This window comes from Anopheles maculipalpis, chromosome 3RL (genome assembly GCF_943734695.1).
Source record: "Anopheles maculipalpis chromosome 3RL, idAnoMacuDA_375_x, whole genome shotgun sequence".
Taxonomy (NCBI): Eukaryota; Metazoa; Arthropoda; class Insecta; order Diptera; family Culicidae; genus Anopheles; species Anopheles maculipalpis.
The window spans coordinates 75,253,371-75,266,286 of record NC_064872.1 but is presented as its reverse complement, the minus strand read 5'-3'; the positions used below and the strand labels follow the sequence as shown (position 1 = coordinate 75,266,286).

Sequence of the window (12,916 nt, the reverse complement as noted above, 5' to 3'; positions counted from 1 at the left end):
ATGTTTACCATCAGTCAGGCCAGGCAGAGGGAATAGAAAAGACGGAACCGCGCAATGATTCGAGATTCAAATGGACTCGCCCTCCAGCAACCAAGGAACAGCAGCATCCCAATGAATGTTTGACGTTGAATGTGCTCGGGAGTACAATTATATCCCCGCCCAACTGGGTACTGCTTACTCTCGTCGAGCGAACGGAGTCGACACAGACATCAGCACAACAGCTGAAGTGTGATAATGAGACAGGAGGACAGCTTGAAAAGAAGTGAATAAGCTCTTTCGGTGCATTTAAGCGTTGTCCCTTGATGGGTGGAATAGTGAACCTATAGTGTAGCGTTGTGTTTTGTGCCTTTTAGCATCATTTGGAGATGGAGAGAAAATTACACGGAACGTAAATAAGGTAAATAGTAGTTCCCTCATCAGAAAACAGCTTATCGCATCTGATGCATTGGAAATAAACATGGACTTCATTTACTCTTTTTCATCCTTAGGTAGGAAGATATCCAAAACCCCTTGCCAAATGCCTATGGGAAAATCCTTTGTGTAAGGTCAATCAAGGATTCTCATGGGAACCGGCAATACCAAGCCATCCAACGTTCCAGGTAAGTGATGCATGCTTTGTTTTTCGTTTTCATGCGTCTATAGAATATACTCAAATAGGAAGGAAAGTCCAGAGAAAAGGGGAACAATTTTGAATTAACAAAAAAATGGGAAGCAAGATTGTACAGGTATTTGTAAGATGCAATGGCAAAGCTGATCCATTTCCAGTTCCAGGAAGTTTTAGCAGTGGGGATAACCGATTTATGGAAAAGTTTGCCGAAAGATAATCCTTAATCCTTCAGTTCCGGCAAACGATGGAAGGATAGGGCACAAGAACCCCTTTCGTACTGGGATCGTAACATTCCACTTTCATCTTGTACGGGCCAAAGCCACAACAGTTACTTGGCGAACGAACTGTGAAGTCATCGTATGAAGCCCACCAGCTACAAAGCAGGTTCAGTTTACAAAACCCTTGGTCGGGGTTTTTTTGCCCTCTTTCTCAAAGGATGAAGCTCACCACGAGAGCTGATTCTATCGCATACAATGTGTGCATCTCGTTTATTCGATCTACATTTTTAGGGGCAGCAGCGTGCATGGAGCGGTAGATGGGCTGTGCGGTGGATGCTCAGTATTGGCTGGGTTTTCCGCGAAATAATACGAGCGGGCAGCCATCCACTAGCGAGTGTTTGATACTTGCACGTTAGAGAGCATCTCCCGCACCATCCGGATCGTGGTCCTTATCGTCGATGTGGTTGAGTGTTGCAGCATCAATAGAGCACCGGTTATGCTTGGCTCGCATTGCTTGCACACGTTCCGTGTAATTCCGGGCTGTGTGTGTGTTTCGGACGTGTGCAGTATTGAAATCATAAATCGAACGGTGGTAAAATGTGTCAATGATGGAAACGTGAGTATTTTGGCATCTATCTCGCACACTGTTTCCGGTGCCCCCTTGGGCGGTTGGGCACGATTGAGTGGGTCTGATAAAAGAGCAATCGAAATATTCAATTCAATTTTTGAAATATTCAGTCCCACGTGGGGGGGAACATTGTAGCTGACAGGTAGTGTTGGCATGTACACCCAAAGGCGGACATATGCGTTTTTGGTCAACTCATTCCCATAATGGGATGCGATAGGACGTTGTGCAGCAGCGATCGATTGATGCGATACTTTATGTACATGCTTCCTTATCGTGCGAAATAGCATCGCGAAATGGGAATTGGAATTTAGAAAGCACTGATGAAATGTATAGAATAGAATTTTCGATTATCGCCCCAACACACACACACACACACACTCATACACGTGCAAGATAAACATAAAAAGCGATGTGCAATTTCGCTAAGAGATGTACTCTGATGCAACTTAACAAAGCGATTGCTCAAGCTCTACACCTCCGTCACATGCACACGTCAGTCACCCAGCAAAGGGGGTGCGCTTACATGACAATCTCATTTGCGGCAGCTGACGCATTTGATTGATGCGGACACATATTCGGTACTAAATTTCCTCCCTCTTTTACTCCTCCTCTACGACAGCAATCAACCATCACCATCGTGATCATTCTGCTCAGGACATGATTTGTGAATGCACCGGCTGCAACTTCCGGGAAGTGGCAGGCGTGAAACGGGTGAATGGGCACAGTGCGTCAGGAATTAAGCAACTTGATTTGGCCCTCAATTTAGTGTAGTGCTGGGGGTCATCCATCACCCGAGTTGCTTGTTCCATTCAATCAGCTTTTGATTTTCTAATCTTCTTTCACCATCATCAACGGCGAGAGCAATTTTTCGGCTGTGGTTCGAGCACGTCGATACCAGACAGAGGAGTTCTCACAGCACATCATTGAAGCACAGTACAAAGCGGCATACATCTTTCATGAAACACCAATGCTACATAGTCCACTAACAGTTTGCACAAGGTTTGCAAGGTTGAAAATAAAATTAACCTCTGTGCGATGAATTTTTCGTCAGTGGGCAAATGTTGGTCGAAGTTAATTAGAACGTTTTGTCGGGGGGAGAAGGTCGTCGTTGTGTTTCGGGGAGTGTTTTCAATTAGAAGAATAAAATGAGACATGGGTGGGTGGGTGTTTTATGCCGATTGGTTAGTTGCAATTAGTGAAAGCGAAATAAAGCGTTAATGAAAAAAGGGAAGGATCCTTCGTCATTTTAGGTTTGTGTTGGGCGAATTAATTTGCAAAATGTATATACTTATGGATGCAAATACGGGGTGAGCATTCATTCCAGTAAATGAATTCACACGAAGAACCATCTGCATACCATCTTCGCGCCTGTGTATCAAGTGAAATGAAACCTTATTTGTCTGTCCGTACCAATTTCCGTGCGCAAAAACTTTTGATAGCTTCTGTGTAGTCAGTCGGGTTGGTGTGTAGAAAATGCATCTCCAATGGTATGAAAGGGACTCGGCAAATCGGTTTCTATCATGCAGTAACTTTTGCTTACGTTTGCAAGTGGTAGCTCCCAAGGGAGCGAAGGAGTGCACTGCACTGAACTGGGTGAAAATGTAATCCAAGATAGAAGTATTTTCTTCACCAGATCTGTAATACTGGGCCAACGTGTTGGTGTCTAATGCCCAACGTTGGGCGCGAACACCAAAGTAGCCTTCATGGTACTTCAGCAAACAAACACCACGTCAACTTCAACTTTCCCGTACGGTGTTGCCCTGTTGCGAAAACGTTCCAAAATTTCTGAACCGCTGCATCGCGCTATAAATCTCATTTTCCTTAGTTTATTTATTTCCCGGCAAGTGTCGCGCTTGAAGATTTCCTCCGAAGGCTTTTTGCATAACATAGGACATGGGAAAAGTTATCCAAGTTGCTTATCGGCGGAAAAGAGCGGCTGCATGCCAGTAGAAGAAAGTGCTCCAGACACAGCATGTCTCTGTTCGCATCTATTGGAAGCCCCACGGTGCGAACAATATGCGAAACAATAGCGCGTCTGACGCTTGAACCCATCCGCTATCGGTAAAGTGGATGAGCCCGAGTGGAAGTGGGTTTCTGCATATTTTAGACGGAGTGGAAAACCATCATCCTGCGATCTGCAGAAGAATGGCTTACAATGCAGCGCTTGGGTGTGATGCACTTATAAGTTGAAGATTTTGCCTCTCCTGTCTCCTGTGATACATGTGTGAAGATGTCGTCCGGATGGATTTCTTCCAACGGCGGATATGGAATTCGCATGCACGACGAAGCATGTGGATTGTTTGCATTGTTTCCGTTTGAAGTTGTGTGACCGGATCTTGGCGGAGGAAATCTCTTTACCCCCGGGGCGTACCCTTCTGTTGTGATGTCAGGCACCGTCCGAGAGGTCGCACTGGCTTATGATGGGATTACATTTTTCTTGAGTAGCGAACGCTCAACTCGAAATTTCAAAAACTCTGGTGGGTGAATCGCTTTGTGGAAAATCAGAATAAAAAAGTGTTCCGAGAACTGAGCGAACACACACACACAAAGCAATCCAATCCAACAGATAGTATTCAGATATAGCACAATTTTGTTACGCTTTTGTAAGCTTTTCACCCCGGTTGGGACCTCTTTTGTACGAAAATTCTGCTGAGAATTGTCTACTAAGAATTTGTGTCAAAGTGGTTGTTCCAATAAGGAAAGAAGTTGGAACCAGCTTTGGGCGTCTTTGGGGTAACTTTATTGGACATCCGTTGCTGCGGATGTTTCGCAGGGGAAAAGAAATTGTTTATCAATCCTGCTTCTCTTGTCATGCACCGGTTCCAATAATTTCACCATCCAAAGCCCGCTGCTCCGGATCAAACGAACCGCGCTACGAACGATGGATTTTTAATACATTGAGTCAAGTCGGTGTTTGCGTATTATATCTGCAACCGTTGCGGGATTTTTCCTTCGTAATACGATAATACAATTTCCCTCCCTTGCTTTAATGCTGCACTCCTGCACGATCGTCCTCGGACAGCGAACGCTACGGCATAACGTAATTTCATAATACATTCCGATTTTCCTCCGGATCCTTTTCCAGCCTTGACGCCTGCTGTCGTTTCGATCTCGGCTGGTCGGATATACCTTACCACGTCGCTACAACAGTGGTTCGATGTGCCGTGGCCCTTGGTTTCGGTCTCGCATAACGATATTAAGCGATCATGCATACATTTCTGCTCGCCTGTACACACTCCAAACGCTGCGGATGCTAATGGAAGGCGGTACGGTATACAGACGCTTGGACCGTGGAAAACGTGGTCGGAAAGTTGAAATGAATCAGCCTGTGAGCGTTTGGATATGTTGCTCCAAACGCTGGTAACATCGTGCCGTACCACATACGGCGAGGATAAGGTTGATGGAGGGCCGGATGCTGACTTTTCTTTTGCGTACATGTTATCGGCATTTTCCATTGCTTTACCGATCTTGTACTGGCACGGGGAGAGAAAAACTGGAAGCGCCCACTTATGTAAAATATCATAGCAATCGGACTGTGAAGTGGGAACACGAGGGATGGACCAGCGGATGGGGCCAGCGCGACACGACCAATGTCATAATTTCGCACACTGATGTGTTCAAGCGAAACGGTTCAACTGGCAAATCCTATAGCCGTACAAACGAGCATTTGCATTGTACTCGGAGCGAAAGCAAATCTATGGCGATTTTCCAACGGGTAGGGGTCATTGAACAATCATTATTCACCGAAGAACTTCATCTCAAGATCAACGGACTTATCGAGATTTTCCTACCCAGCCAGTCACGCTTTCTTACAAAATGATTGAATGTGCGTTTTTCTTCGCTGCCCTGGAGTTTCAGAACGAAGGAGCAAAGAAAATTGGTTACATACCACACCTTCAGCAGTACGTCCACTTTGCCCTTTTTTGTGTGTATTTGCCGTACGGTTTGATCTGGTCGAGATAGAGCAGAAGTCCCATAGAAACACGTGTGTTCTGTGTTCCTTTTTCTTCTCTTACATCCATCCGGTGGCACTTCGACACGTTCCGGCTCATATGTGGTGCACGCGCTTCAACACGCCGCTCAATGAGCGGGAAACGATGAATTGGCAAAAATACAAAACCCAAGCATCGATGCGAACCACCGCCAGGGTTAAGATGACACTCCACTTCTCTTGGCTCTGGAGAGCATTTTGTAGCCTTTGTCGATGAACCCTTTTTTGTTGCTTTTGGTGCGTCCCTTCCTGTGGACAAAGATGGAGTTTTTCATCGTTCTTTGGTGTCTCTGTGAGCCATTTTTCCTTGCGATTGGAACTGTGACTTCCGATGGGATTGGAGAATTTTTAAGGAAACAAAAAATACCCCGTTCTGCTGTTACTTGAAGATATAGCCAGCACATAATTTGCGTACAAACACATAACCCTGTGTTCGAATATTGCTGGAATCGAAATTGGAACGTGCCAAACAGCTTCATCGTAGGCTTCGCATACGGGCAGGAAAATGGTGGGTAACGAGTTATAGGCACCGGCACCGAACAGCATCCCAGCATGGAAATGGAAAGCAATCACCATTACCGCAAAACGTCACCCATGTTTTGTAATCATTACCCGACCGCAATTCAATTAAATCGTTCATAAAATGGTTTTGGGAAACCCTAATATGCAATCGATCCCGGCACTGATGAGGACCGTGCCGCACTCTCGAGAGTGAATGTTCTGCGTGTGAGGTTTATTACAGAGATAGCAGACTTGTGACACACACACACACATGCGGCCTATTGTAGGTCGGTTTAATAATTCCAAAATTGATGGAACGACGGGAGTTTCGCAATTGAATGGAATGATGCAGTTAGAATTATGGAGTATAGCACACATTTAGCTCACATTTGGAATTAGGTATGCGAGATGCATACAGACAAAACGATAGCTAGCGTTCCAGATAGGGCCGGATTTGATTGGGGGTGGTTAGGCAGGAGATAAAACCCAATTGTACTTGAGCATTTTCTTCGCCCTTTGGCATTCTTGGAAAGATAAGCCTAATTGGATAGGATTGAAACAACATGCTTTTTGGGCTCGGTGCACCTGAGATAAGGGGCAGACCAAAGAATAGTGTAGAAGGCTAATTAGCAGCATTTTAGGTGATGCTTTTATGTATCTACTGGAGCTTTAAATACGTTATAGATGTGCAGGAAGATCTAGATCGGCTTATAAGCAGTCTAATTTAGTAACAAGTACGTTCAGGCATTTAAGGCATTTTAAAGGTTTCTTAAGGATTTAAAAGCCAGAATTGGGGATTAAATCTCATTCGGGTTCCCGTTCAACCGTTGTTTTGACTTGCCAACTACGTGGTATCTGCAAATTTGTAGTAGTAAGCTATTCTGACCATTCTAGTAAGCCGACGTAAACGAAGAAAAAAAGAAGAAACGTGTTTAAAGATTAGATCGAAAACCTAAGAAATGTAATTCGACTTATCGCATTAAATAAATCATCCTTGGGTCGACTGTCGACCCAGCAAGACAGAAGTTTCTGTAGGCCCAAATGTTGGCAGTAAGAAGGATTTCTAACCGTCAATGGTGGTCGGATTAGAACTACCATCAAGACGATCCTCTTTTGTGGTGTAAAACAATCTACTTTTCTTAGAATGTATTTTTGCTGTCTGAAGAGTTTTGTGGACGTAATTCCTGGAAATCAAAACACCTACTACCTACTCGAAACTCCCTCGCGCCGACACGTGGAATTGTGGAATCGATTTTAAATCCTTATCTAAACCTACGTTCCTACAGCACGTTCGTCTCATTCGGCTGCTAGCTGATATTGCTTATTTTCCCTGGTTCTAGCAACCCACCTACAAAAGCACTTCATTTTACGACATGTACTAATTTGCATTGCTGCCTCCAACGTTTGCCGAGCGTACATTTCGAGACAAATGTTTATTCCCAGGCGGAATGAATTTTCCCAGTCGCATCATGCTAGAGCCGTATGTCAGGCGTGTATACGTACATGTACGCGTATTATTCTACCATCTCGGTTATCGCGCTTCGAATTTAGCTTTGCCCGAGTTGCGAGGTACAAACGTTCCCGAGACACGGGTGTCGTACCGAGTGCCGTTCAAGCTTTCCCATTGCTGCTGCTGCTGCTGCCATCAATCAATAAGGGAAAGTTATTTCAGCTTCCCAGAAATGCGATTTCCCTGCGGAAAGCTCACTCAGGTGAATTGATGTCCGCTGACGGATGCGACAAGCGACCCGGGCGTATCATCAATTCCGCACATCCCGCGTGGACAGCTTCTGTGGGGCTGTTTCTATAATAATGAAAAAAAAAAGCGTACACCGAACAGCGTGCGTGTGTATGAGACATCCTCGCAGACTAGGGAGAGAGCAATAATAAAACAGAAAGCTGGCGAGACCATAACAAAGAAAAGTCGCTAGCATACACCGGCTCCAGGCAGCACTCGATGGCCACTAGTGCAAGCGTTTTCGGTTGCGGGCTTTTCCGGAAATCCGGGCGAAGGTAATTTAAATTTCACGCTTGTCAACTTTTCGATCATTCGCGTTATTTCCTTTCCTACTACCATCTACCTGTGTCCAGATAAACATTGTTTTCATACAGAGGGTTTTTTTTTTGCTGTTCTTTTTAGACGATGATTTCCCCATTCGGTGTCTCTTGGCTCATAAAATGGTGGGCAGAAAGTTTTTCGGCACCGAAATCAAGGACTTACATCTATGACGTTCGGGGCGAGTTAAAACGGAAACTGTCGGATGTGTGTCTGTGTGTCATGGTGGAAGAGCCGTTGTTTGGCTAATGAATGTGCGCACACACACGCTTTTTTTGAGGACATGGCGAAATGTTTCATACGGCTGAAGTACCTGCATGTGATGATGCTGCTGCATCATCATCGGGTCGACACTAGGCGGATAAGGATGCTTGTCTCCGTGTGTTACGGCGATCCGTTTCGAGCCCCACACACACGCACACGCACACCTTACACGGTTACTGCGGTAGAAACTCCACTTGGAAAACATTGTCCCATGTTCGAAAATATCGAAACAAGTGAGGCATACACTAAGCGCTGGAACGGTTTTTTTAGGTCCGCTTCTTGTTTTCTAGGTCTCCTAGCCGTAACAAGCACTATGCGTTATTGTGTTGAAAATGTTCGCTAGTCCAATTTCGTCGAACCCGCTCCTACGAACCCGCAAGCACGACCGTTGTGCGGACGGTGTCAGAACAGTGAGGCAGTTATGTGCATTAGAGCGCGACGTGCCAAATCCGTGTGCCTTGTATGCGTCGCGAATCAATCGATTGATGATCGCGCAGTGCAGTGCAGAGAATGATCCTGCAAACCTGTACCGTCACCTCCACACCCCGTTGCGTTTGATTATCAAATTTTGCGGTGAACAATTTTTCATTAAATGTTATGTACCGGCAAAACGAGAACGAGCAAAGCCCGCGACGAAGCGTTGTCATTCGTCGTGGTACTGGAGTCCCGTTTGTCGATAGGTGTAGGGATGGCCGTTAAGTGAGCTGGTCTGCTGGTTGCAACCGGGAAGTACGATAACACCGAAGCCATGTATCTGGTTGCATAGATGTTCCTCCAGCTACATTGGCAGAGGTAAATGATTAATGAGTAACAGCATAGAGGAGGTAACCGTTGCAGTGTCGTGGTTCACGGTTGCAAAGCACTGTGCTTTTCAGCTTGCAAAGGCAGATTTTTCTTTGTCAAAATGGGAAAATGATTCCCGAAAATAATTGTTACAACGCAGATGGAGATGGAATCTTCGCCGATAGTTGGGCGCATGTAGAATTGATATAACTTTTAAGATAAGGTTTCAAATGAATTAGGCTCTAAACTTTCAAGCGCTCCAAACATTTTATATCACCACCAGACGAGACAAATGTCATATCGTAGGTCTACTTAATTTATTCGATGTATTAATAGACCCCAATCGAAGACCGTTTACATCGTATCAAGGATCTATCCAGCTTACTGGCTCTATTGAGTGTGGCAAACCTATATGCCCTAAAAGTACGTAAGAGCAATAAGAGCCGAAGAGACTATGTTTCGAGCTATACAAACTATAGTTCCTTTGAAATTGAATTAATGATATAAGTTGATATTTAATACCCATAAAAACCTATTGAAAATATGGGAAAAGAGTTAAGAATCCCACAATTAATTATGGAACCTGCCCTAGCTTTCTTCGAGTTGAAATATAATTCGCTCACGTAATGATAATGATACCGAACAACCATTTTTTTCATATGATCCTCACGCCCAAACGAATCTTACCTTCTCGAGCCGATTGTGTGCCATTTCCCGGTGTAGTACGGACGCCGATCGAATCCTTGCAAGCTCATCCTTCAGCTCGTGCACCTCACCCTGTAACCGCTTGACCGTGTCGCGCTCTTCCTGCAGTGCACTCACACTGACCGCCATCGCCTGAATGCTTTTCGCTGCATTATGTACCTCTTCCCGCACTAACCCCTGCTCGGAAGCGGCCTGTGCCACGCCAAACTCTACTTTCGCAATTTCCCGCCTCATATCCGGTACCGTCTTTTCGAACTTGCCCTGTATCGCTTCGACGTCCTCGAGCAGCTCCAGCATCGAACCGTGCAGCTTATCAAGGCCCGCGATCTGGCGGCTTACGTTGAAGCTAGCGCTTGCCAGCCGCCGCTGTTCGATTTCGACGCTACGCAACCGATCCGCCAGCCGGTGGCCGTGCAGTTCGCTCAGTTGTCGCTTCATGACGCTTTGCTTCACCTCAAGCTCGTGCAGCTGCTGTCGCATAAAGCGCTGATGACGCATCCGATGGTCCGCTTCCGGCTCGACGAAATCGATCGTGTGGGGTAGGATCGATTTATCTCTCTGGGCAGATGTGCCATCCTGGGGAAAAGAAAAGGCAAATGGTGAAATTTATTAGTAAAACACAGATACATTTCTTAGTTGTTTGTTTCGGAAAGGGCTTTAAAAATGTGTTGAAGTTCCAGTCGCTCCCATCGAGATAAACTGACCCATTGTGGGTGAGTGAACAGATTAAATTTATTCGCTTTTACACCATGCAACTAACTAATTCAGTTGTATCCTCAGGCTATCCCGGCACCGTTTGCTAAGCGTATCAATACCCATTCTGCTCGAGAGAAATGTCCAGATGGAAGGATTGGGGGCAAATGTTTCTCCCATCCAAATTTACAACCACGAACATCCCCCGGACCCATTAGACGAACGAACACGATCGTTTGCTGCGAACTGGCCTGAATTAATAATTAACATTCCGTGCACCCAAAATGCGCAACCGTTGATCACGTCCGTAATACTGGGTTGCGTACAGTAAATGGCGTTTCTGGACCGAAGGGTTCGATCTGCCTGTGTGTGTGTGTGTTTTTTTTCTGTTTGCCCCATTCTTCCTTTCCTGCTAAACCTCTTAGAACGTAATGGGGTGAAGTTTTTCGAATTTCCAAAATCACTGTAAAAGTGAAGACCCCCCCTGAAGGATAGTCCCGATAGAGGGTTTTTTTGGTTTCGATCATTGGTAGGACAAGACTCCCGGCAATCCCATCGCTCTTTAAAAAAAAAGGAGAAAAACATACGGAACGTTTTGGAATTGAATTTATAATAAACCCCACAGTGCACACGAGTACACACGGTTAAGTCTTGTAGTCACGGTGGAAAGGCGAGGTGGAAAGGGAGGTGGGTAGCAATAACATTTGGAAGAAATGGTTCGTTTTATTATTCAGTAGATTTTGACCTTTCGAACATCACCCGCACACCAATGCCGTAGTCTTGACCACGTGCTCTGGTTCACCCCCTCACGTGTTTGGAGAAGATTGGGGGTGAGGAAACCCGAAAAAAACGGGGCGGCAACATTCATTTCGGTTCAGTGTTACCACCCATCGTTTACCTGATGGTTGGTTTCCATGATGGCAGGGCGGGAAAAGCATTAGGCTGTAAAATGGTCCGTCCAACTGCGAACTGTTTACGCCTAGCCGTTTGATGTTGTAAGTATGGGGTCGTTGTTACTAGTTCTCGGAACAAAATTGATACAATTAAAGGTTGTAACAATTTAACTTTTATTTGAGGCAACTACCCCCAACGTGGCTGAAGTCCTTCCCGAACCGATGATGTTGAACGATGATGCCCTAATACACGTCGCGGTCTGTGGAGCGAGCGGAGCAAGTTTTTAGCTCATGTAATAAATATACCTCAGCCACGATCTAGGCGGAGGGGCATCGTATTCCCTAATGAAGCAACACACACACCCCAAAAACATAGCCCAAATACTGCCAAAATGGGCATACATTTGCCGACCAGGTACAACGAAACCACGCACGCCTTCCGGTACTTGAGCGTCGCTGGATGCTGCTGTGGATGAAACTTCATCTCCAATAAGCTATTTGCGAAACGAAGCATTCACAACTCGCACCATCAATGGCAGCGGTTGGCAAATTTGGCAAGCTTTAGGCCACGCGGATCAAAACTTGAGCCGAGCGAGAGCGAATGGAATGTAACACCCAGGTGCGAGGAAATGTGGCGAGCGTTTATCATATCGCTTTCCCGGTATCCGCACGGGTATGGGGATCGGGGTCGGTACGTTTCCCTGGTGTAAAATAAACATTTCACCCTGCCAGAAACACGAGCACACCACCAGTATCAAATTATGTACGTAATTAAGGGAAAATAGCACCGTAAAGGCAGCACCAGCAGCACACTCCACAATACCTCTCGTTCCAAGTGGCATCCCGGAGGTTGAGAGGGGATGAAGGTGTGAGCCGTGTGTTTTTGCATGAAGGTGAAGTAATGTAGAGCGAGAAAAGCATCGTATTGTGCGTGCTGCAAATGCGCTTTTCCGAATGCGGCTATTCCCAGGAAGTGTGGAAAACTTTGCGGTCGGCTGAGAGTACGACCATAGTACAGAGTGGGAGCACAAAGATAGCAACATGCTTCGAGTATTCAATCAACTTAATTAACCACAAATAATGATTCGTAACATCATCCTCCGGTGTGAATCAGCACGCGCGCATCTGTGTGTGTGTGGCCTGTACAAAATACAAACGAACCGAATTTCCCAGAAAGAGGAACCAAAAAAAAAAACGGAGGGAACAATTACTGTAATCGGATTGTTTGGCGGTGCTGCAAACTGATCCGAACCAGCAAGCAGTAGCAGCACGTGCAGCCGTTTGATTGGCCAAATCATCCCGACATCAGTTGACTCGATTTATTGGGCAGAAAGTGAAAAATGTGGCAGACAAAGTTGAAGCAGGCGGAAAGTTCACCGATGGCGTCAAACAAACGTGACATGTGGTGTAGTTGCGGGGCGAGGCAGGGGAAGAGGGTCGGGGGGGGGGGGGAGAGGGGTGTACAAGTGGGAGATGACCCTACTCCACTCGACTCGAATCGGTTTGTTGGAATCCAATTTCATCGTAAAACCACTCGAACGTAAAAGTGGTGCTTTTTTTGGTTCTGTTGGACCTGT

At 45.8% G+C, this 12,916-nt stretch overlaps 2 protein-coding genes across 5 annotated transcripts in view; both read right to left on the bottom strand.

Moving 5' to 3' along the window:
- The window catches only part of LOC126562130 (leucine-rich repeat-containing protein 15-like), a 487,244-nt gene that overhangs the window by 387,094 nt on the left and 87,234 nt on the right, over positions 1-12,916 (bottom strand). The gene's annotated exons all lie outside the window — the stretch shown is intronic.
- LOC126561707 (protein scabrous) overlaps positions 1-12,916 on the bottom strand; it is a 57,693-nt gene that overhangs the window by 1,123 nt on the left and 43,654 nt on the right. The window contains exon 3 of the mRNA XM_050218013.1: positions 9,736-10,329. Coding sequence (XP_050073970.1) covers positions 9,736-10,329 — 594 coding nt within the window. The remainder of the gene's footprint in view (positions 1-9,735; positions 10,330-12,916) is intronic.